This window comes from Eschrichtius robustus, chromosome 9 (genome assembly GCF_028021215.1).
Source record: "Eschrichtius robustus isolate mEscRob2 chromosome 9, mEscRob2.pri, whole genome shotgun sequence".
Classification (NCBI taxonomy): domain Eukaryota; kingdom Metazoa; phylum Chordata; class Mammalia; order Artiodactyla; family Eschrichtiidae; genus Eschrichtius; species Eschrichtius robustus.
This window is the reverse complement of record NC_090832.1, coordinates 68,721,594-68,746,909: the sequence shown is the minus strand read 5'-3', so window position 1 is coordinate 68,746,909 and position 25,316 is coordinate 68,721,594. Positions and strand designations below refer to the sequence as shown.

The window sequence follows — 25,316 nt, the reverse complement described above, 5'->3', positions numbered from 1 at the left end:
GTACACATTATTCTTTGTTAAAACTCAGGTTCACTAAATGCATTCACCTTTCATATACTTCTTTGCAAGTAATAAAACAATATAGGCTTTTCAGTACTTCAGCCTAGGTTTCTGCACAACTAAGTCCAATTGTGTGAGGTCTGCCTGTTTACTGATTCTGCTCTATAAAAATGGGAGGTCTCAAAGTACCAGAAAGTTTATTCACAGCCAAAAAGAACAAAATGATTTCTTATTCTCCTGAAATAGGAAATTTTATGTTTTCATAGTCAAAATAATAAACAATTTTTAAAGGTTTTTAAAAAAAAGTAGTTGAGAATTTTGATGAAATTCATTTATTTCAGTAGAATAAAACTATAAGCAGCATGAAAATATAAAGTGCTACATAAAAGCCCCACAATACATAAAATTTGAAAGGTTTCATTGGTTTAAACAGTTACAGGTGAAACAGACATTATATATTTTTTCAAGCATGCTATTTTAACTACCTTGATATGTGCTATGTTGGTCAAAGGAAAAGCCATGAGTTACCTAAATCTGAGGATTGGAGGAAGGAGTCCTAAGCCTTTACCTACCAGATCACACATCCGGTTTTGGCCTTATGCTGTAAATAAGGGGTTAAATTGGGGCTTTAAAAATAATAGTTTTCTGAAGAGGCCCTTTATTGGGATGTAAGAATGGCTCCAAAGACCAGTTTTGTTCATTAACTCCACAATGGGGGCCAGATCGACAACTTAAGGAGTTTTAGGTAGCAAAGTGAGCTGAAAGGGAAGAAGCAAAAGATATGCCACTTTCAGATAACATGTATCAGGTGGTTAAAAAAAAAAAACTGGAACAAAGAAGGAGATGGCCTGGCTGTTGATGGGTGAAAGAAGAGAGGCAACTCAGACAGAGGAAGATCTGCAGAATGTGAAATCTTCTTGGCTTAATCAGTTTTAAAGTATAGACACACTCCATGGAAACATGCAACAAGATCACATAGATCGAGGCTGGCTCAGTGTGACGGAGAGGAAATGGAGGGAAGATTGTTCCTAGCACACGATTAACCTCAGGATAGGCTGAAAGAATGGGGATTTCCTTCTTCTCAGGTGATAACATTACCTGGTCCTCCCCCCGTGAGTCGGTGACCTCTTGCTAGGAGACCACTGACCACTGAACCAATATTTCTAATATCTTACATTCCAAGCCAAGACTTCAGAATGTATTTTCTCATGGCAATAAAGTTATAAAATGGTAACCTATAATTTTCCTGATATACGAGGTCTTCATAAAGTCCTTGGGCCTTTTAGACTTTACCAACTTCAGCTGTAGATATAAGAGAAACAATCTGTAAACACTTTAAAAATACTAATTTATTAAAATTTAAGAAAACTGTGTATTATATAATAGTATACAATACGTTCTTACTTTAGATGCAGACATAACTGGCTATAAGATGAAAACAAATTGTGTCTGATAGTTCATAGAACCAAAATCCTATCAGAGCAGGAGTAAAAATTAAATTTGCCTTTAAAATCATTTTACAAATTGTTTCTATCTTGCCCATAATTTCAGTTAGTTAAAGCTACGTAAGGACTTTATAAATACCATTCCCCAAAGTATTCAAGATACATTATGGACTAATGGATCTTGTCTAATGTGGCCTTGTCTAGAACCTAAACATGATTTACAACACTGAGTCGTTAAAAAAAAAAAAAAAAAAATTAACTTCCAAATGCACTTTTAGAGCATAACCTACTTGAAAGCTGGGGACTGCCTGTATTTAAAAATTAAATCTTCATTAACAATACTCTCAAGAGTGCCCTCAATGCTGCTCCTGAACATGCTGAAGGTAACGTTTTTCTGTGATTATATGTTCTCACCAGGTATTATTTATGATGATAAAATTATCTACTAGAGTCTGTGGAGCTAGCTAGCACTAAGTTATATACGGATTTATTGATCAATATATCAATAAATATATTGATATATATTGATATATTGATTTTGCGCCGAAAATTATCTCTTGGGCTTTGATTAGGTGGGCAGTTCTAATTTCTATCACTGCTACATGGGCCCTGAGCTTTTGTATTAAAATGGTACATGAAATATTTCAATATTATGATATTCCTGGAATAATTAAATTTATAGTGATTATAAAGCTAGGCATATAATACAACTCAAAAGATATACAGTTCAAAGTACAGCAAACATTCAAATCTTAAGATCCTCCCATTTAACTTGTGGAAGAAAATCAAGCAATTTCCTGGCTTGGATCCTTCCTTCCTTAAATCAAAGCTCTATGGAGGGTTGTTTTCCTTCTTTCTTTTAAAATCTTGTGTGTGAACTGGAGAGAAAGGGATAACAGCATATCAAAGTGGTTACAAAGCATTATTCCCTCTTCAAGTAACATCCAATAATAATGATGTAATCTCATTTGCTCAGAGATGTTTGACCGAAATAGTTTACTTTCACCAAAGAATGTTTAGGACACAAAGTCAGTCACAGAATGGGCAATTCCAGTATGTCTCATATGCATACATTTTAAGCAAGCTATTTGAGGGGTTTTATTTTCCCTTTTTTTTCAACTCTTATCCCTATATCATTCTACATTAAGTAGAAACAGAGTACTCAATAAATGGTACTGAGTAACTAGTAATACTCATCGGAACTTAAAATACCATTTTTTATCCAAAAATTTTAAAGGGCTATACAGAAGAGTATCACAAATTTCCATAAAGAGAAGCTGAGGCATGAGAAACAACAATAAGTTATTTCCCTGTAAAGCAGGTCACACAGAGAGACAAGGGACTTTGACTTCCAGCCCCTTATACTAAGCAGGACACAGTCTGAATGTCTAGCTATATTTATACTGAATTATAAGGATCAAAAAAGGAATGAAGGGTAAATACAAAATAATCTTTTTGTAAACAATTCTTAGATTATACCCAATGCAGAATGTTTAATGAAGTAGCTGAGTCACAGCTCTTAAGACACAAAACAATATTATAACTCAAAGTCAAATATGTACTCATTGGCCAGATATATTCGTCGGAATATAAGAGCTGCCAATGCCAAAGTCAAGATGACAATCAGTACAGCGGATCCGCCATGATCAGTGTGGTGGTCTCTTGGCGGCCGGCCCTGGGTCACAGCTGGTGAAGTAGACGACCTTCTCTGACCCTGCTGCTGGGCCCGGCGCTGTCGAGGGCTCATGGAGGTATCCTCAGCTACAGGTTGGGCAGGTTGTTGAAGGGACGCTGCTAAGGTGTTCTGGACTCCACACTATGAAATTTTAAGAAATTTTGTTTGAAATTGGCAAAGAACACTTGCATACGTACATACAGGCTCTTCAACAGCACACGGAATCTCCGAGCACTAAATATGACTAAGGGCAAAACTACCAAGAATTCTCTGAATGCTGAGATTAGTAATTCACCCCCCGGAATAAGCCAGCAACACAATTTATTCTGAGTGCTCACCAGGTAGAGGAGGGATTTACCAGCAACAAATAAGACAAGGACAGAGTTTGCCCATATTCTCCATAGATCGCTTTGTACTCTCCTCCAGCAGCAATTCAAACAGTATCTGCTAGGCATCTGGGTACCTCCCTTCTTTCAGGAGAGTCAAGGAGGGAAGCAATTTGATTCCCACTTTCTACATAAAAATTTGCCATATTCTAACTGGCAAAAAAGGGCAACTTGCAACAGTGTTCTTCCCCCAGTGTTATCTTATTACATCAACAATCATAGAACATAGGAAATAATTTCAAACCATATGTTCTTCATAATAATATTGTTATAAAAAATAGATGTGGTTTTCAAACCAGGCTTATCTTTTCTCACAATCCCTGTCAACTGAATTGAACACAAGTCTAGAAGGACCCTTTACTGTGTGTTTGAACTGTGTTATTCTATGAATGTAAAGCATGAACTCTTGTCAAGAGTGCCCTGGGTATGTGCTGAGAAACACGTGGAGGTGGTTAGGGGAGACTCAGTGTATCCCCCTGAAAAGCACTGGATGTCAACTGCTTTCCATCCTTTCAATGAACGCTTGGTCAAAGCATAAACACAATGTGGTACCAAGTGATTCAAAATCGTAAATGTGTTTTATAGACAAGAAAGCTCTACAAAATGTGAATTCCACTTTATTTATATAGATACCTTAACTCTACCTCTAATAACCCAACAGTCTTTCTTATATTGAAAACAACTTTATGCTGATTATAATAGTGTCAAGACACATTCTTTCAAATAAAAAATAAGAATGTATGTTTTATTCAGAATAACTTTTTAAATTGAGTAATTACAAAAAAAGTATTGAATGAAAATACTATTCATTATAGAAATTTTCAATATTTAGAAAAAAAAAAGAATCTAATAATGTAATTCAAATACCTCTTTTTTAAAAGGTAAGAGAATGAGCTTTGTCCTGGCAACAACTGTAAACATAGGGAAAAACTGCTGACCTAAGTTACCTGCAGAAGAAATTACGTTTTAATTCTGACAGCACCCCAACATTAAAAGATTTAAATAATCTGAGTTTCTTAAAACTATCCTTTGGAAGCACTCAAATGTAGTGACCCATAACCCAGAGGTAGAAAGGAACTACCCACTCTGAGTTAAAAATAAAATTGCTGATGCTGAATGAGAGGTGCATGAACTTGGACTTCCGTACTCCAGGGCTCAGGAGCAAGGTGCTCACTGAAGAGCAGATACACAGAGCTGTTACATTTTATGATGCCTAATGTTGCCACACTGTGTCATGTCATGACTTATTACAACATTCCACTGGAAATCTCCCATTCTTCCAGCCATTCAGCCAAGCAGATAAAAGTGTCTGAGAGAGCAAAAGTACTCAGGGCTTATAGGGAAATGGGTTCTCAAGGAAAATAAAAAGCAAGCTGGTAGTATCAATTCAGAAACTAGCATAAGAGACTGACTCATCTTAAAGCTTTGATTTTATACATGTTGTTTTTCTTTTTCTTTAAATTAATTAATTTGTTTATTTATTTATTTATCTTTTGGCTGTGTTGAGTCTTCGTTTCTGTGCAAGGGCTTTCTCTAGTTGTGGCAAGCGGGGGCCACTCTTCATCGCGGTGCGCAGGTCTCTCACTGTCACGGCCTCTCTTGTTGCGGAGCACAGGCTCCAGACGCGCAGGCTCAGTAGTTGTGGCTCATGGGCCTAGTTGCTCCGCGGCATGTGGAATCTTCCCAGACCAGGGCTTGAACCCGTGTCCCCTGCACTGGCAGGCAGATTCTCAACCACTGCGCCACCAGGGAAGCCCCTACATGTTGTTTTTTTCCATTAGTTTGAGGGGAGAACACTATCCTGCCCATATACCTGACTAAAACAGGGAGTCTTACCATTACTAGGCTGGCTTCGCCACTTCTTGATGTGTGTCCCTAAGCAAGTTATTTAACCTAAGACTCAGCTCCCTCTTCCTGTACAAGGATACTATCCAGTTCAGTAGTTGTGAAGATTAAACAGGATAATGATATAAAGTGCTTAGGATACACAATTGCTTATTAAATGTTAGTCATTATTAATATTACTATCGATATATCCCTTTGAAGACTCCAGACTTAGGTAACAAAAAAAGTCATGACTTTATTTAGGACTGCTTTCCAGAACTTTATTTAGGGCTACTTTTCAGAACTTTATTAGTATGATTATTTGGAGTTGAAGGACTAATTGGACTAAATTTTGGTGGTTCATATTGAACTGCATATGGAGAATCAAGTTGGCCTTAGCATTTTCAAAATGCCATAGGTTTGGTGGTAGGACTTTTAAATCTCTGCTGTTTGCCTAAACTTGTTCAAACACACATATCACAGAATGAAGACTTAAGTCATAATAGCTTCCATTTCCTTCATTAAGATGAAGTGATCATTTCTGGGAACGTAAAAGTATGTTACATTTATATTTAATTAAATTACATTTAAATATATATAAAAAAATCACAGTCACAGATAAGTCCCTTGTTATATATATATATATAAAAGCTTTTCTATAGTAACCTAGAATAGCATCTGGAAGGGAGTTCTGTGTTTGCTTTTTGTGTGTGTGTGTGTGTGTGTGTGTGTGTGTTTGCTTTTTAACACAAAATGAAATGGCTTATTCAGAACCTCAATCCCTGGGAAGAAGAAAAAAGTCTGATAGACTGGAAAAACATAAATCGACCATCAGTACTGTTCCCATTTCTGCATAGCTAAAAAATCTGCATCAAATAAACAGATGGCCTGATGTTATCTGCTGTATTTAGACTTTGGGCAATCTCTCGCCCCTCAAGGCTAAAAAAACATACCTTATCTGGGATTTGATGTATAACATCTCAGTGAATTTATATTACACTTGCATGTAAAGCAGCTACCCCCAGCCAAATACTTCTTTCTTTTTTCATTTATTTTGTATCTCTGAGATATTGGATGTTCACTAAACTTATTGTGGCAATCATTTCATGGTGTATGTAAGTCAGATCACTATGCTGTACACCTTTAAACTTATACAGCGCTGTATGTCAATTATATTGCAATAAAACTGGAAGAAAAAATAAGAAAAAAAATCAAAATGGAAAAGACTACTGTAATAACAAAACTGTTTGTGCAATCTAATTTACTAAACTTCTTGATTTCTTTATCTGTATTCCTAGTATTTCTTTAAAGTGCCAATCCTAAGATTCATTTATTCAACCAACAAATACCGATTGACCATCTACTATATACAAGGCACTATGCCAAGCACTAGGGATATCGTGCAGTAGAAAGACAACCCTGATCCTCAAGGAACCTACATTCTGGGAAGGGAGATAGACAATAAATAACTAATTATAAAATAAATTACAACTGGAATAAGTATAACTGGAATGTGCAACAGGAGACTTGACATAGATTTAAAATAGACTAAAGACAGATTTAAATACATCACAAGTATTAGGAGACTGTCCTTATAGGTGAAAAAAGATTACTACCCTCCTCCTCTCTGTAATAGGATGGTTCTATTTTTAAAAAAACTATTTATGATATAAAAAAAAATTAGAGGGCTTCCCTGGTGGCGCAGTGGTTAAGAATCCGCCTGCCAAAGCAGGGGACACGGGTTCGAGCCCTGGTCCAGGAAGATCCCACATGCCGCAGAGCAACTAAGCCCGTGTGCCACAACTACTGAGCCTGCAAGCCACAACTACTGAGCCTGCGTGCCACAACTACTGAAGCCTGCATGCCTAGAGCCCGTGCTCTGCAGCAAGAGAAGCCACTGCAACGAGAAGCCCTCACACCGCAACGAAGAGTAGCCCCCGCTCGCCGCAACTAGAGAACGCCTGCGCACAGCAACGGAAGACCCAACGCAGCCAATAAATAAATAAATAAATAAATAAAATCTATAAGATAAATAAATAAATAAATAAAAATAAATAAAAAACGATTAGAATTCTAAAGGTGAAACGTAATCTGAATTTTTCTTTAAATACTGCAAGCTAAAACATACACTGACTAAAATTAATTCACTATATCTCTCTGTAATTCATGAAATTACATGGGCAACACATAAAAATGATTTAACTTTTAGCATGCACTTTTTTCTTATACTTCCATCTTCAGTCCCCCAAAAACTTCCTTTGGAGCACCCTCTCCCCTGCTTTCTCCAATCCACTTCTTTCTGCCCATCTCACTCTCTGAATGGGAGAAGACTACTCAGTCCCACTTTATAATAAATATTCCTGAGTAAAAGGAAAATCTGTATTTGCCCAGCTTCTATTCCAATTTTCCTGACCCTTTAAAATCCTCTATAAACTGGACAGGGGGGAAAGATGTGGCTACTCAACCAAACAATCTGTTACGAAAAAGACAGTTCCTCTCTTGTATATAAGAAGGAGGGACTTCCCTGGTGGTGCAGTGGTTAAGAATCCGCCTGCCAATGCAGGGGACATGGGTTCGAGCTCTGCTCCAGGAAGATCCCACATGCTGCGGAGCAACTAAGCCTGTGCACCACAACTACTGAGCCCGCGCTCTAGAGTCCGTGAGCCACAACTATTGAGCCCGTGCTCCACAACTACTGAAGCCCATGTGCCTAGAGCCCATGCTCCACAACAAGAGAAGCCCGTACACTGCAAGGAAGAGTAGTGCCTGCTCGCCACAACTAGAGAAAGCCCGTGCACAGCAATGAAGACCCAATGCAGCCAAAAATAAATAAATAAATTTATTTAAAAATTTAAGAAAAGAAAGGAAAGTCAATGCTTTCCCCCATAATCCTAATTTTTTTTTTTTTTTAAAGTTTTAATTTATTGATTGATTGATTGTTTGATTGCTATGTTGGGTCTTCGTTTCTGTGCTAGGGCTTTCTCTAGTTGCGGCAAGCGGGGGCCACTCTTCATCGCGGTGCGCGGGCCTCTCGCTATCGTGGCCTCTCTTGTTGCGGAGCACAGGCTCCAGACGCGCAGGCTCAGTAGTTGTGGCTCACGGGTCTAGTTGCTCCGCAGCATGTGGGATCTTCCCAGACCAGGGCTCGAACCCGTGTGCCCTGCATTAGCAGACAGATTCTCAACCACTGCGCCACCAGGGAAGCCCCTATAATCCTAATTATTTAGCAACAATCCAGTCACAGTTTCTTAATCAGTCTCTCCAACGACCAAAGCCCGCTAATGTTTAGACAATAGGTCAGGGCACAACTAATAAGACCCATAGCATCCACGTAATCTTTCATTCAATAATTATTTATTAGACACTTACTATGTACAAGGGAGCACCATCCAACAGAACTTTTTGAGATGATACTGTTCCGTATCTATGCTGTCTAATACAGTAGCCACTAGCCACATGTGGCTCTTGAATACTTGAAATGTAGCCAGTGTGACTAAGGAACTGAATTTTTAATTTAGTTTCATTCTGAATAAGGTAAATACAAATTTAGATAGTCACATGTGGCTAGTGGCTACTGTACTGGACAGAGATGGTCTAAGGCAAAACTTTGACTCCAGGCCTTTAAGTCAGTGCCTTAATGCAGCTTAACAAACCTTCCAGAGGTAGAGTGCCTATTTAGAAAGCAGCTAATGTATGTATATTTTGTATCATTCAGAGTCTAGCACTATATTGAAACTAACTTTTCAGAAAAGTCATAGAATTCTGGAAGGACAATAGGACCTAAAATTTGTTTAGTCCAGCCCCATTTAACAAAAAAGAAGGCTCAGAAGATATGAATAACTTGCTTAAGATACTATAATTCACTAGAGGGAGAGCTAGGTTAGAACCCAACTGTTAGGAGAACCAAAATATTCAGATATTTCATCTAGGTATCGCCTCTTCTACTGCAAATAATGACAATGGTATAGATATAGATATACATATAAAAGACAAGAGCCATACCGATGTACTTGCTGTAGCACCCTGGAATGTTGTAGGTATATCATCCTGTAAATCATTTAGTGAAAAAGAGTGGTTTAAGTCTGACTCAGCGATAGTCTTTCCAGATGAATTGACTTCTGCCTATAAAAAAAAGATACACCCAAGAGCAGTGTCACAAGAGGAGATGTACAGAATAACCCACAACCTACTAAGTCCTCTCCTGGATTTATTTTAATTACTACTTTAATATCAACTAGTCAGTTAAGCTCTGAGCATTCATTCGTGTCCAATACTGTGCTAGATATTTTAGGAAGAGTAGACAATACCTATTCTCAAGGAGCTGTTACTTGGTGAGGAACAAAACTAACACTCCTGGTTCACAATCCACTCCAAAAAGCTCTAAAAACTAAAGTTTTTTGTAATTTTCAGGCAAAGTCTGACAAGTGAGGCTACTAACAGTCTTGATCGCACATTACTGTAAATATTCCCAGGTTTGCTGATGAGATATTAATAGATTTGATTACGGGGTGCTGCCCTAGATCCCACTATGGATGTTAGTATAGGTTTAATATTTCTAAAATCTGAAATTCTGATGTACAAAAGACATCTGGCCCTAAGATTTTCAGAGATGTAATGTTAAGTACAATAGGAATTCTCAGAAGGAAGAAAATAACCAACATTTACTAAGCACCTCCTCTTCCAGGCACCGCAGTAAAATAGAAGGGAAAATTTCTCCCAAAAACTGGACATGGGAGGATATACAAGATGTAGAGAGGGGAGAAAAGGGAGAGGCAGCATGTTGCTTAAGACAGGTTGACTTTTTTTGATGGAGCTAAAAATTAAATTCCGGAAGTAATTATATGCAGAGCAAAAGGATGAGAGACATGCCAAAATATTAATAACAGCTATTTCTTGAGGATGGGATTATGCATGATTGTTATTTTCTTCTTACTATTTATCTATATTTTCTATAATAATAGTTAAAATTTATTAAGCACCAGAGACAGTTCTAAATGCAATACATTTAAAAGAGCATTAACTCAATTCTCGTAAGAATCCTACAAGTACCACTATTATTCACAGATGAGAAAAAGGTACAATGTAAGTAATATGCCTGATGTCCTACTACCAATAAGCAGCAAAGCTGAGATTTGAACCCTGGCACAGTATACCAGAGTCTAAGTTTTAACCATTACTATGCTATAATAATAATGCTGCTTCTGTGAATATATATTATTAGTTTTGTAATAGGAAAAATTATTTGTAAAAACCTCAGTGCGACAGAACTACATTGCTTTACTTTCTGTCCAAAAGTTGGCAATAAACAAAAGGGCTACAGAATTAGAATTTATTTACAAATTTAGAGTACCTTAAAACTGATTTGTCTAGCCAGTTCCTTGGCTTCTTGGTCAGCCTGACTTGAATCGCTTCCGGATTTTAAAGGCAACAGGACGTCCTTCATGGCAAAGCCACATCCCTCACAACAGAAATCTTGTGATCTGGTAAGAAGTAATTTTTTGATGGGTATAAATCAAATACTTGAAAGTTAATCCAAGACACTCAAATACTGAATGACTACATTTAAAAGATCACTCAACAATTCCGTATCACACTTATCTACATGCAAATTAGACAATTTTGGCAATAATTATAGTTCTGAGACAAATACACAAGTTAAACTGTTTTTTAAAAAAATCCATGTCAATTATATCTCAATTTTAACAATCTGAAATTTAAAAATACAAAAACTAGGGCTTAGGTTTCATTTTTTCCTAATATACTGCCTAAATAAAGTAAGCTTTAGATCTGTAAGACAAAACATATAAATTGTTTAACTACACTGTCCTCAAGATCACACATAACAAGCCTATGTTAAGTCTATGTAAAAAGTCCATTTTAAAGCTCAATTCAGGAATTCCCTGGCAGTCCAGTGGTTAAGACTCAGCACTTTCACTGCTGTGGGCCCGGGTTTGATCCCTGGTAGGGGAACTGAGATCCCACAAGCCGTGCGGTGCAGCTAAATAAAAACAAATTTTTTTAAATAAAATAAAATAGAATTTACAGATATTTCCAAGGAAAAACTCACAAACCCTACTCATCAAAATAGTAGTACAACTTGAAAGATCAGAGAACTTGTAGAAAATCCAGACACTGAAATTCATCATTCATCATAATAAGTAGAGGCTCAAAATAAGCCTGCTAACTAGACTATTTCCTAATATTAATTTGTTTCTGTATGTTTTCATTTTCTTCTTTGTATGACTGGAAATAAATGTGTATAATATGCAGAAATATATACTGTTACATTGCTGAACTTTTAAAAAAACTATTTTGTCCTACTTCTAGTTCAACAAAATAAGAGTCTTAGATCTTGAAGAATATACTATTTATAACTTCATGTAGACAAAATATATGTAAAAGTTGTGTTAATTTAGTGTTTATTGATGAATGTTTTTTGTTTCACTAGAAGTAGCATTGCTGTCCATATCCTTTGAGAATCAGTTGTATCCAAATTATTTACCTTAAAATGTGTTCACTTTTAACTGAGAAGTCAGATGACATTTAAAGGAGAAAGTTTATTTTTAATATATTAGTATTAGTTTATCCACAAGGACAGTATGCTACCATGGTTGAATGCAAAATCATGTTTTAGAAAGCCTGTATCACAGATTAAGAACCTAGAATATATAGAGTGAGAAGTTTAAACAAAAAGTTTTTTGGTTTTTTTTTTTTTTTTTTTACCTTGTACATGAAATGAACTGGATGAAAGTATCAAGATAGAAAGTCGACATAGGAAATCAAAACAAATGCTATGTACTCCAAGTACATATTATACTTTGTGAATAGTAGCTGCAAGGTATATACCAAACTTGGGAATAAGGTTTAAAAAGAAAAGTTGCTGATAAAACAGGGAGTCTATCAAATCTTCCCAAGGCTAAAGTCTATCTGATTTAACAAACATCTATGGAGGGCCAATTCTGGGCTGTGCTAGGGTAAGATATACTATAATTTAATTAACATAATAGGTCTGAAAGGTGGCAGGCAGCGAAGTCCAGAACAGGACAATGATCAAAATCAAGAATGAGTTTTCGCACTACTCAAAGGAGAGGCTACTCCGAATCTAATGACTAATCTGGGTCATACAGACAGAATGTACTTGAAAAAACCCAAGAAGGCAATACCACTGGGAAACTACAACTTGATAAAGAAAATCTTTGCTTTATTCCAGATCATTTATTGAGCACTTGCTATGTGGCAGATGATACAGATACAAAGATGATAAAATGGATTCCCTCCCTGCCTTCAAGGAGTTTTTAAACTTTTGTGGAAAGCTACATACATATCATTACTCTGGCTCTTCTCCATCTGTAAAACTGCCCAAGTGGAGATAAATGACCAGTACTATCTTCTAGAAGGTACTGCTCATTGTAGGTTGATATTATCAACTACTTTTTAAAACTAGATAGCATGAAACAAATTCTTTAGAGTCTGGTCGCCCCTGGGGAAATTGATACAACTGAATTTCTGAAATAGCAAAACTAAGACTAGATCCTGTAGAACAAAGGTGAGTCACAAAGAGACAGAGCCTATCTCCTAGTAGCCATTATCCAGAACAGTATTCAGATCGTAACAAATAAGGAAATGCAAAACTTACTTTTTCGCAAGGGCTCTTCTTTCCTCAGGTGTGTAATCTAGAGAACCTATGGCTCCCTCTCCTTTTGTTGGCATAAACCCAATGATGGCTAATAATGCTGTTCTTACTGAAATAAAAAGTAAACATCAATCTAAGTTGCTCTGTAAAAGGAATTGGGTTTACTCTGGAAAGAGAAAAAGAAAAGACTCATAGGGTTTCACTGAAGAGGTACAAGTAGGGGATTGTATTAAAATGATGCAAAAATCTAGACAAGGAAAAGAATTTTATTATTTATTCAATAATATCAAATTATTTATCCAAAACAGCTTCAACCTCAAGAGAGTATTATACGTTATTATTATGAATTGACTAAAGTTATATAAGATTTATATTCACTTTAAATACTCACTACTCCATGAAGGCTGCCAAGTTTCAGGATGATGTCCCGAGATGCTCAAACAGATTTTCTTGCCTACTTCAAATCGTCCATTAGCCTTAGGAATAAATAAGGTATTTTAAAAGTTATACATGTGTGTGTTTAATGTTTTATACTTTAAAGTATAAATATATTTTATATATAAAGAACTTTTAAAGATAATTTTTTAGAGAGTTTTAAAAGGATGGAACCTCCAAGGGCATACAGATTGTTGTCCTCTTACAGATACTCCACAAATATTTGTTGGATTCTGAATGAATAATAAAAGCTGTTTTTAGAAGTTGTAGCAGCTTTGTGAAACTGAGTTGCACAAGTGACATCTAAATAACTGACATATAAAGATGTCCTGATATCCTCCTCTGTGCCTAGTATGGTGCTAAGACTCTGGGAAGGATCTAAAAGAGAAGAAACTAGATACTGGGGAGGAAGGCTCTGAGATGGGAGTGATTCTCAGAAGGATGATGCAATTTCATACAGGAACACAGAAGTGAAAGATGAGAGAGAATGATTTCAGTTTTGTCTTGGCAGAAGAGCTACTGATGATGTCCGGCAGGCAGGCAGAAATACAGACATGCTGGTATCAGAAGATAATACATTTCTGGTACGTGACTTTCACAGAGGTGATCGTTGAAACCATTTCTTAGAAATAAGAGAAAACAGCTGTAGTCTGAACTCGTAGACTATCCGTACTTAGGGGAAGGATAGGAAAAATAGGCATGAAGTTAGAATATAAGTTCCACGTGGGCAGAGAATCTGACTTATTCTCTGCCACACCCACAGGGTGCATGACATGTGTTTAATAAATATTTGTTGAATGAAGGCTGGAGAAGACTTTTCAAAAGAGAGGAAGTGAATCAGAAAGAGTTAAGTACTGAAAACCAGTACACATGATGGTATCATCGGTGAACAGCTGCTGCCCCACTGCCCCCCACCAGTTTCCCCACGCACCAGCCCTCCCTTCAGACCACCTGGCTCTCCCCACGATCTAGCAACTAAAAGAAGAGAAGGGCCCCTCCAGGGCCTCCTGCTCCAGCCCTACTGCCAGCATTAACAATTCTCAACAACACCTAGTGTTTAGTAAGCAGCGTCTATATACCAGGAACTTTATAGTGTGATTATATTTACCATACACATCCCTTTTGACAAATGAGAAAACTGAATTTCAAAGAGATTATGTAACCCGCCCCTGGTGTAATGGAAACCGCACTGGCCAGAATCCAGGGCTATTGGCTCTAAAACTAATGCTCTTTCCACTACACCAAACGCTATAGGTAAAAGCAACATTAATTTGGTAATGATGAATATCTTTTCTTTTACCATTTGCTAACCCCATGTGTATCAGATGTTTAACTTAAACTTAGATGGAATAGGATGAAGACTGAGAAGAGGTGGTGAGATTTCTCAAACTGGTCTCTGAGACTGGTGTAGTAAGCCTGTTTAAACAGGGTGCTATGTGTGGGAACCAGAACACAACAGGCTAAACTAGAGTTAGCATGTCTTGAAGGTTATCAGAAGAGAAAAATAAGACTGCAGCTTAAAGTGGTAGCAGAGATATGGGAAGGTTTTTGTGTTTTATTTTTGCTTCTTTCAAGGTTAGGGGATAATTAAACACACATAAATGAAAGGAAATGAAGGAAGAAAAGCTTAACACTTAAGAGAGGAATTTACTGATGGACTAATGTCCCAGGAAATAAAAGAGAAAACTGGATCAACAGCTTTCCTTTACATGGAGATAAAATATGTGAAGATGGAGAGAAATTCTAAGATATAAATAGTAATAACATAGCTAACATTTATTGAGGACTGTGTCAGTTCTTATTCTAAGAGCTGCACGTAAAGATGAGGAAACTCAAGAACAAAGCATAAGAAAGGTGAGAAACTGAAGGAGATAACGTGATTAAGAGGTACAATAACAGTAACTACCCTTTACTGAGTACTTCCCATGTGCCAGCCTAGCACTTTGCATACATTAATTCACTGAATCCTAACAAACACACTATGGCAATTAGCATCATGAGTACTTCTCAGATGCTTCAACTTCCTAGGAATTTTTTCCCAGAAAAAAATACAGTCCAAGGTCTGGTCTCCGAAAGCAAAGTTATAATAATAATGGTCCACTTTATTTCTTAATGAAAATAAGTATGCATACACACTTTACAGCCACCAGGAAGAGTTACACCAGAAGCATTCCAAAAAGTCAAGAATTCTTACCGTTAGCAGAATAATGCTTGGTGGTTTCATGGGATACTCTGGTGGCAGTACTATTCGTCCATGATAAACTCCTCCATCAAAATCTGAATCTGGGGGCCCTCTAACTGTGAAGTGCCATTCAAAAAGGTTATCCTGAACAAAAACAATAACCAACAAGGAATCGATAACATTAAAAAGTTGGATTTTTTTTATCAGTGAGTATTAGAAACATGGGTGAGAAAAATTAACGTTTTATATTATTGCTAGAACAGTTTCTAATGTACATAATGTCTCAAGTATAAAAGTTATAAATAAAAGCTATTAAATCTAGTTTTCATGTCCCATAAGAGCTAAAATGTTTTTAAACAAATGCATTTTAAAACATCTGAGCACTGTTATTTATTCATAAATAAGATTATAGATTTACATATTTCCTATTACTTTAGCTCCATTTATTTTCTCTGAAAAATCTCTTCTGGAGCCCTGAAGTTTTAATCTGGACTAATTGCTTTCTGACACATTCCAAAATTCTTCACTTGAGGGTCTTCTAGGTTTACTGGAATCTCAGTCTTCCTCTGTGTTTATTTGTTGTTGTTTGTTTTTTTGGTTTTTGCATTATTTTGATGTGGTTTATTGTCAGCTATGTGCCTCTGAAAGGAATACAAGGAAGAAAATCTGTGTTCTGGTATGTCTGAAAATATATTTATTTTGAGTTCATGCTTGATTGTTCTTTGGATGGGGATTTAATTAATTAATTCATTAATTAATTAAAAAATCATTTGAGCTAGAAAAAGATTACAGACTTAATTAAACTGTAAATTAATCCTTATATCCTAATTAGTGATAATTATTATTTATGTAATCAAATAATTTACTATAAATTTGGATTGTTTTAGCAAACTTTTAAAAATTATCCCTCATAGATGCCTAAAAGCTCTTTAGTAAGTGGTAATATTAACACACAGGCTGTTAACATCATCTTACAGTTAACCACGTACTTCATAGTTTGCAAAATGCTTGCACATGTTATCACATCTTATTCTCACTATTACCATGAAAACCAGATTGGGCACATTTAAATACCCTCCTTTCACAGATGGGAAGACTGAAGAGAGGTAGAGATGTTCGTACAAAAAGCCCAAACTAGATGTAGAGACCCCTCAAGGGGCTAAGTCTTCCACCTGTAGAGTCTGGAGTTCTTTCCACTTTCCCTCCTGAGAGAAGACCTAAAATTAATTTAGTATCTGAGGCCCACTTTATAGAGACCAGAAGTCTGCTTCTTCTAAAATGTCTGATTCTGAATGGCTAATAGAAATACTCAGTGTACACCCGAAACTAACACATTGTAAATTAACTATACTTCAATTATTTTTAATGGTTAAAAAAAAACCCAAAAAACTCAGGAACTATAGGGAATAAAATATATCAATAAAGCATATCAAACACATTTGTAATGACTCAAAGCAATGAAAAAACAATTTTAAGAAACTTGTTTAAAATATTAAAGTATTAAAACACATATGTAGAAGACAGAGACAGAAACTAACCTCTAAAGGCTGTGCATGATAATGATCTGTTGGATCTTTCAATTCTGCTGCTTCTTTCATTAAGCGTTTAACAGCTAAAATAAAATTCACAAGATAGAGACATTTAAAATTTACTTTTCTAAGTGATTAGCACAGATTTACAAACCTAATGAAAAAGTTCCTACTTCAACAAAAAATGTGTAGAGGACTTGTTCAACAGAGCATATCATTTAATTATGGGATAATAGTAATAATGGTAGGGAGGAAATGGTAGCTAGGCACTAGAAGAGTTACACGTTAAATTAAATATATAGGGAAGTCTCATAAAGTCACTATTTTTATTTAGTAAGTACTTATATATACTTCCTATATGGTAGCACTCAAACATTAATTCATGTAATCCTCAAAACAACTCTATGAGATAGGTGTGATTTTTAACCCCATTTTCCAGATGAAGAAACTGAGACATGGAGAAATTATATAACATGTCCAAGGTCACACAGCTGATAAATGACAGAGCTAGGATTCCAACACAGGCAGTCCAACTCTACCTTGTTAAAATATTTAACAAAAACGTGGCCTCTGGAACTCATGCTCATGAACGGTAAACCCCCTATATCCTCAACCTCTTGGGACTTTCTACCCACTATCTTGCATTAACTTAATGGCACTGTCCCCAGAGGTCAATGAATCTCTATAGCCCTAGCTGAATTCCTTTTTGAAATGATTCTTCGGCTTAATTAAAACCTCCAATCCACTGACCCCATAGCATTCTTCACCCCACCTATACCTATATTCACTTCCCTCTTCATCCACACTTTTGGCTCTTAGGAGTTCCTCTTTCATATTCCCCTGACAAAATTTAATTCTAACTGAGCCAACTCAACCATCTTCTTTTTCTTTTTAATATTTATTTTATTTATGTATTTTTTTTTTTTTTGTCTGCGTCGGGTCTTAGTGGCGACACACAGGCTCTTCGTTGTGGCGCACGGGCTCCAGGGCACGTGGGCTCTGTAGTTTGCCACGCGCGGACTCTCGTTGAGACGGAGCTCAGTAGTTGTGGCCCACGGGCTTAGCTGCCCCGCGGCCTGTGGGATCGTAGTTGCCCGACCAGGGATCGAACCCGTGTCCCCTGCATTGGAAGGAGGATTCTTTACCACTGCGCCACCAGGGAAGTCCCGCAACCATCTTTTTATCTGGAGTCTATACCCAAACAGCTGAGCATTACTGAGGGGGGTTTAAAAAGTCAGAGACAGGCACATTGATGCCATTATAGAGTTATTAACAACAATCTCCACTGGGACACAACGCCACCCTGTGTTCCTACATTTCTCCAGGAAGCCTCCACCCAACCCCCTCCAACGAGCACTCCAAGACTATCTCACACCTATTTACTCTCAATTCTCTTCCACCTCTTTCAGTTAATGGCACAGACTTTTAGCCCCATGATCAATGACTACTGACAGCTTATGACGGTTTACAATCCTATGTGTATCTGTACCCTCTTTCCTCCCCTACTGGTTCACAAAGGTCAATCCTTTGATTCCAGCCCCCTCACCCTCAAGCTTTAGGTGCTAAAAAAATGTCAGGTTACTGGTGTCGGATACAGGAGAGCAAAGCCAGGGAAACACCAGATGGCCCAAGGCTCTCCAAAACTCTGTTTGAGAACCAACTGACACAGTTCAATACATGCTATGAGAGAGGTGTGCACCAGGTGGGCACCTAACCTGAGAGCAGACAGAAGAGAAAAGGGGTCAGGTACTGACATCTGAAAGAAAGACAGTAGGAATTACCCAGCTCGGTATGAATAAGCAGAGGAAACAATAAAAAGTAAATTTGTGGTGGCACAGGTTGGAACGTTACGGGGAGAGGTTAACTGAGAAGCAACTCTCACACACTACAGCCAAACAGTTCGGTATGTGCCAGGACTTTTTGCATAAAATTTCATTTTAATCAAGGGTTCCTAAGCTGGAAAAAAAACTCTTAAGTCACTATCCTGTTCCATAACTATTAATATTCTTTTCCATCTCCGACTCTGAGCTAAGCCCTATAGGCAGAGAATCTGTTCATCTGATCAGCAAATATTCATTAAGTTCATACTAGATGCTATAGCTACAGCCAAAATAAAATATAGCTTCTGTTACCAAGGAGCTTATAGTCTGGGGGGAGGAGTCAATACAAATCAGCATGATAAATGCTGTATTAGAAACACGCACGTATATATTGAGACACGATCTCCCCCCAAGGTCCAGACACTAGGCTTTGTTCAATTCCTCGCATACAGTTCACCTTCTCTCTACTTCAGACCTTCCTTCCTACGTAGCAACTCCTCAGCTTGCATCGCTGCTCCTCCTCCCTTCCCCCACTTCATCACTGAGTCTGGCTCCCACCAGACCTTTATGAAATTTACTCAGGAAGGTCTCCCTGACACCTTCCTTTGTCCACTCTCAGAGGACTGACTAGAGATTTCCATTTGGACAGATAAAATTCCTTGAGGAGTCCTGGCAGGAGAGTGGAGAGCAGGAATGCTCTCTAAGTTATTTCGTTTGGAAACCACTGCCCTGGATACTGGCTTGAGTCCCCTTGCTCTAAGTCCTCTTAACACCCTATAATTTTTCTTTCATAAAGTTCTCCTCACTTGTGATTAACACCTGTCCTTCCTGCTCAACAACATTTACTTCATTGCAGTCTCCTCAAGGCTTAGCACATAGTAAGCACTCAAATATTAGCTGAAATGAATTTTACTATCTTCCCCCCAACAAAACTCTTTCCAAGGATCTGATTAAAAAGCAGTGGTTTTGGGGACTTCCCTGGAGATCCAGTGGTTAGGACACCGTGCTTCCACTGCAGGGGGCACGGCTTCGATCCCTAGTCAGGGAGCTAATAGATCCTGCAAGCCACACAGCGTGGTCAAAAAAAAGAAAAAGCAGTGGTTCTCAAATTTATTTGATAATGAGATAAAATCCTTCGTTCAAAGAAAGGTTTAAGGAGACCCTCAATATGTAAAACATAACAGCAGGGCCAGCATGGAAGGGCCTTCAGGCTATTTATCCCCATCCGCCCATTCTACCTAAGGGGCCCACGGAAAGAGAATTGAAAGCCCCTGTTTTAGAGCCGTGTAAAAAAATATCACTAAGTTAATATAATTAGATATAAATAAAATCATGGAAGTTGTTATGAAGTTAATTAGTTTAACTTGATTACTGTTGTCAGCAATCAAAGATGCCAGGAAGACTGTTTTTCCTTTATCCCTCATCAGCAGGCTGCAAAATGATTAAGCTGAAGAGGTCAGATTTTATGTCATTCCATAACATTATCACATTTTCTCTGCCTCTCCGTCACTCAGCTCAGTTCAACAGAGGAAAATAAACACCCAACGGATATTATGAGAGATGTATGAAAGGGTCGGAATTGCTACAGGAAAGAATTTAAAGGAACAATCATTGGCTCAACCACTAAACAAGTTGATTTTATTAGTTCACGGGCCACACAGGCACAAACCATGTGAGAGACAAAGTACAAAGCTAAACAGAAGGTAAGATTATTCTAGTGTTTTTATAATCTATTTTTTCTGAAACAACATATACTATGAACACCTTCGTGAAAAAGAACGTGGACTCTGGAATTAGAGTTGCATTAAAATTCTGGCTCTGGGGACTTCCCTGGTGGCACAGTGGTTAAGAATCCACCTGCCAATGCAGGGGACACAGGTTCAATCCCTGGTCTGGGAAGATCCCACATGCCGCAGTGCAACTAAGCCCGTGCGCCACAACTACTGAGCCTGCGCTCTAGAGCCCGCAAGCCACAACTACTGAGCCCACGTGCCGCAACTACCGAAGCCTGCACACCTAGAGCCCGTGCTCCGCAACTAGAGAAGCCACAACAATGAGAAGCCTGCGCGCCTCAACTAGAGAAAGCCCGCATGTAGCAATGAAGACCCAATGCAGCCCAAAATAAATAAATAAATAAATAAATATATTTAAAAAAATATGGCTCTGATATTTTGTAGCTCTAAATCCTTGAACAAGTCACTTATAATCTTATTCTGCCTCAATGTTCATATCTGTCAAATGAAACTCAATAATTTTGTCACATAATTCTCCTTTCCTTTTCACCCCTTCCTCTTCCCCAGGTCAGAAATGGATTGAGATTTAAGGCCCTCTCAATGATTCTCCCTGGTTCAAATCCAGGCCATAAGCATATGTAGTTGGCCACATGGCATGGCTCCCTAGCTCCCCAAGAGAAATATCACTGCTATGGAATAGTCAAGATTCAAAGTACTGCCTGGAAACTAGGGCTAGAGCATAGTCTGCCTCTCCTGATACTCCATCTCTTGCTACCACATGGATAGTGAGGAAACTTCTTCCACTCCAGCTCCTCTCTTATCTCTTTGCAAGGTTATCAGTGGAACTCTCCAACCATGGTAAGACAAGATGTGCCAGGAAAGAGAAGGAGGGTGGGGAGCACCTGCATTCCTGCTCTCATTCTTCCTTTTCATGGAGGCCACATGATCACTCTGGATCCAAACTCTAGGCTCTAAGGGCCTCCCATTAGCGTACTTCACATGCCCAGGTAGCTCACTGGACTTTGGAGACAAAGCTCCAGCTAAAGGGGTCTTTTACAGGTCACTGTCTCTCATGCATCTGTTTCCCTTGGAAAGTATCAATGAATATCTTGATATCATCCAGCTCCAAGTTATCGAGGATGTGAATCCAACGTCATGCTCCCCAACCGCCTCTTCCTGCTCCCATAGTGAAGGCACTTAAGCAAATACTTAAGGACTCATGTTTCTGCCCACAAAGGCCCTGCAAAGGTATCCATTCAATTTAAAGAATATCTGAGCCATGGAGATAGAAGAATAAGACCTGCTTCTTGTCTTCAAACAGCTTGTAGTGAGAGAGAAAGACATGAAAACAATTACAACACAAATATTGACCAAGTATGCATAACTATAGGGACTACCTTAGTCTGCCTATGGGAGCTGGACAAGGCAGAACCTTAAAGAAGCTTGAAGAATTAATAGGAATTTCAAATGGTTAAAAGGGAAGGCATTCCAAGCAGAGGTTCCAACAGGGACCAAGGCATATAGGTGAGAAGAGCTGCTCCATCTGGAGAATCACTCAGGCAAAATGGATAGATGGTAAAAATGTAAAGGAGCACAGGAGTGATAGGAGATGAGGCTGGTGAGGAGGGCAAGCTAAACAGTTTACTTTGAACTTAATCCACAGCTATCAGGAAGCTACTGAAATGTTTTCAATTTGAGGAGTGACCTAATCAGTTTTTGTTTTGTTTTAATTGATCTGGTGACAACAGCGAAGGATTAGATATATGTGACTGTGTGTATTGGCACCTGCATGATAATGCATGCATTTGTGTGTGTTTCAGGGTAGAGGGTGGAGTAAAGGAGTAGACCAAGAGATCAAAGACGACGCCAGTGGATTCCTGGGTGGCTGTCAAACCCTGGGTTAGGAATATTAGGGTGAGGTGCAAGTTTGGGGGAGGAGAGAAAACTGATTAGTTTGGTTTTGGGTTTTTATACCTAGGAGAGACTTTTTTTGGTCTGTGGGAAATTTGGGTAAAGATGTTAAGTCACCAGTAAGTTCTATGTATCTACAGCCTAGGAGAAGGTCTAAATTGGACATTAAAGCCTGAGAATGATTAGCATGAAGGGGCAGTAGACACCCTGGGCATGGATAGAATAACTCCTAGGTTTCTGATGGAGGTAGTAGGCGCCTTTGCACCAATCTCTTATATGCCAATCACCTGCTGAACGCAACCCATAGGGCCCTTCCAAAGAAATCTGCCATAGGAGGTTCGTTACACATATGTCTCCCTACTTCATACTCCGAGATCCTGCGACTTTGGCCAGAACGGACCCAAAAAGAGATCAGGGAGCCTGATGCAGAGGCAAGTACTGATACGCTAGCCAGAGGCTTATGAAGTGGTTCCACACAGAGCTCTGCACACAGCCAGAGGTCCATTCCAGAAAGATCGTAAAAAGATATGTTTTCCCATCTATAAAATGAACAAATTTACTATCCATATGCTAACACACTGGCCTTTAACCAGTTATTTGTACTATCTTAACTTAATTGGCCCATCCATACCTCTAAGACAACTCCACATCAGATAAGAGAGAAAAAGTGTTACATCTCTTACATTGTGCAGTGTTTTTGACCACTTCCTTTCACACATGCATTATCCTACGAAATATTACAAGATAGAATAAAACAAAGGAAGGAAACATTTTCACTATGCCTCCTGCACTTATTCAGTAAGTCCCATAGCTCATCTAATTTACCTTTTCCATGAACTCTAAATAATCTGTACAATGACCAAAAAAGGTTTTAAAAATTTTTTTCATTTTTAGAACAGCAGCACTACCTTTGAGGAAATGAAACCAAAAAGGGGAAGCAATTTATTACACAGTAGAAGCATGTCTACCCAAGTTCAGCCAGATGACAAGTAGGTCATATAGTATAGAAACATACAACATTCTGGAGAATTTTAAATGCTTACCACAATCTCAGGTATGATAACCTAACAAAATTGAGCAAGGTCCTCTGACAACAATCTCTTGGGACCCACCAATCCTCCATTCCAAATTGTACTATTACTCACATTTTCATTATTCTCTGGACATGCCACTAAGTACCTCAGCTGTCTCAAGGAACTTGATACCATGTGACCAAGGAGTCACCCTACGTTTTACCCACATAGTTTTATTAAAATCTAGCACAATCTTAACAATCTAGTCATTCTATCATCTAATCTTAAAACTAAGCTTTTCTTTCCCTCTTTCTCTTTGATCTCCTTTTTTTTTTTTTTCCTGGTGTTCTTAGGAGATGGGCTGGGGGCGGGGATTGTGAATCCACTGAAATTGAATCCTATAAATGTATTTCTTGGAGAGCCCATGGCCTTTGCCAGATTTTTTTTAAAGTCTTTGCCTCCCCAAATGTTATGACCAATTCTTTAAACTTAGTTTCCTAAGAACGTTTCCTAGCCTGACAGCACTCTGGCTAACAAAGCTCTGTTCAATCAGTATCCTCAGGCTTCTCTGGATTCTTTGAACGTTTTTAAGTTATTTAAAATCAAGGATTCACAATTAGCTCTTTCCATGAGCATGCTAATCTTGCTGATTCTTACTGAGAAATTGCTTCTTTGGAAGAAAAAAAAAAAAAAAGAACTAGCAAGGGTTGGTCAAACCATCACTAACATCCTAGGATTATCATTTAGAGCTTAAGTGTGGAGCTTCTCCCTCCTAACAAATTTATCAAGGTACAGATCGAATACTATTTATAGAACACAAAGATTCGTTTCAAGCCTGTCTTGATCTGAGAGGGCCGCTTACTTTTCGTGCATCTTTATGATACATCAGAAAAGAATTTGAGGCTAGGATTGTTTGGCTGCTTCTGTGAATGAAGCACGGGCATTAAATACAGAAAGAGAAGTTTCTATGACTGAACATAGACATACATCATACTAGTCAGTATGGCAAAAATCATGGTTAGCTCTAAAGTACACGGCTCAACTAGTTTTCGTAGCTTTTGGGTTAACTGGTATAGTCCAGAACATTTCCCTTATGTCTGTAATTCTATTCGCCCCAAATGCTGCAAACAGAACGTTTAAACTAAATCCTCAAATGCGAGTGGGTCAAGCAGCTAATAAAAGTCCGGTGGCGGCGACGGAGAAGGGCTAACGACGGTGTTCAGGGCGCAGATAGGGCGAGGGGCTGATGATCACTATTACCCAGGGCCATCACCTTTACACCTGTGCTCGGGGATGAGTTGATAACCCAGCTCTACGCGGCGAAAATGAGGGCAGGGCAGTCGCGGTGCCGAGGGGAGTCCCCAGGTTTGGTGCCCGCTCGGCAGCCCTGCTGCGCGGCCTGCACCAGCCCGGCAAGCGGCGGGCTCGCGTAGAGCGCGAAACCGGGAGCGGGGCCGCGAGCGGCGGCCGACGCGAGGGGACGACGGCGCGGGGCCCTGGAGTTCGGGGTCACTCCTCCCTCCCGCCCACAGTGCGGCACCGCGCCCAGCCCGCAGCCCCGCTCACCCGGACTCTTCAGGTTGTAGCGGGTCTCCATAGCGGGTCGCTGTCCCGGCTCCGGCCTCCCGGCCAGCCGCCGCCGCCGCTGCCGCCACCTCTCCGCGCCGCTGCCGCCCGGGTCTCAGTGCGGCTCGGACCGGGCGGCCGTGGCCCAGGAACCTCCGGGGACG

The 25,316-nt window shown here is 38.8% G+C and overlaps 1 protein-coding gene across 1 annotated transcript; it reads right to left on the bottom strand.

Moving 5' to 3' along the window:
- Positions 1–316: 316 nt before the first annotated feature.
- UBE2J1 (ubiquitin conjugating enzyme E2 J1) lies at positions 317–25,316 on the bottom strand. Its single transcript, XM_068551464.1, has 8 exons — positions 25,153–25,316; positions 17,119–17,192; positions 15,593–15,724; positions 13,355–13,439; positions 12,967–13,072; positions 10,681–10,810; positions 9,333–9,452; positions 317–3,261 (listed from the first exon to the last, which is right to left on the bottom strand). The coding sequence occupies exons 1-8, from the start codon at positions 25,181–25,183 to the stop codon at positions 2,983–2,985; spliced, it is 957 nt and encodes a 318-aa protein (XP_068407565.1). The 5' UTR covers positions 25,184–25,316; the 3' UTR covers positions 317–2,982.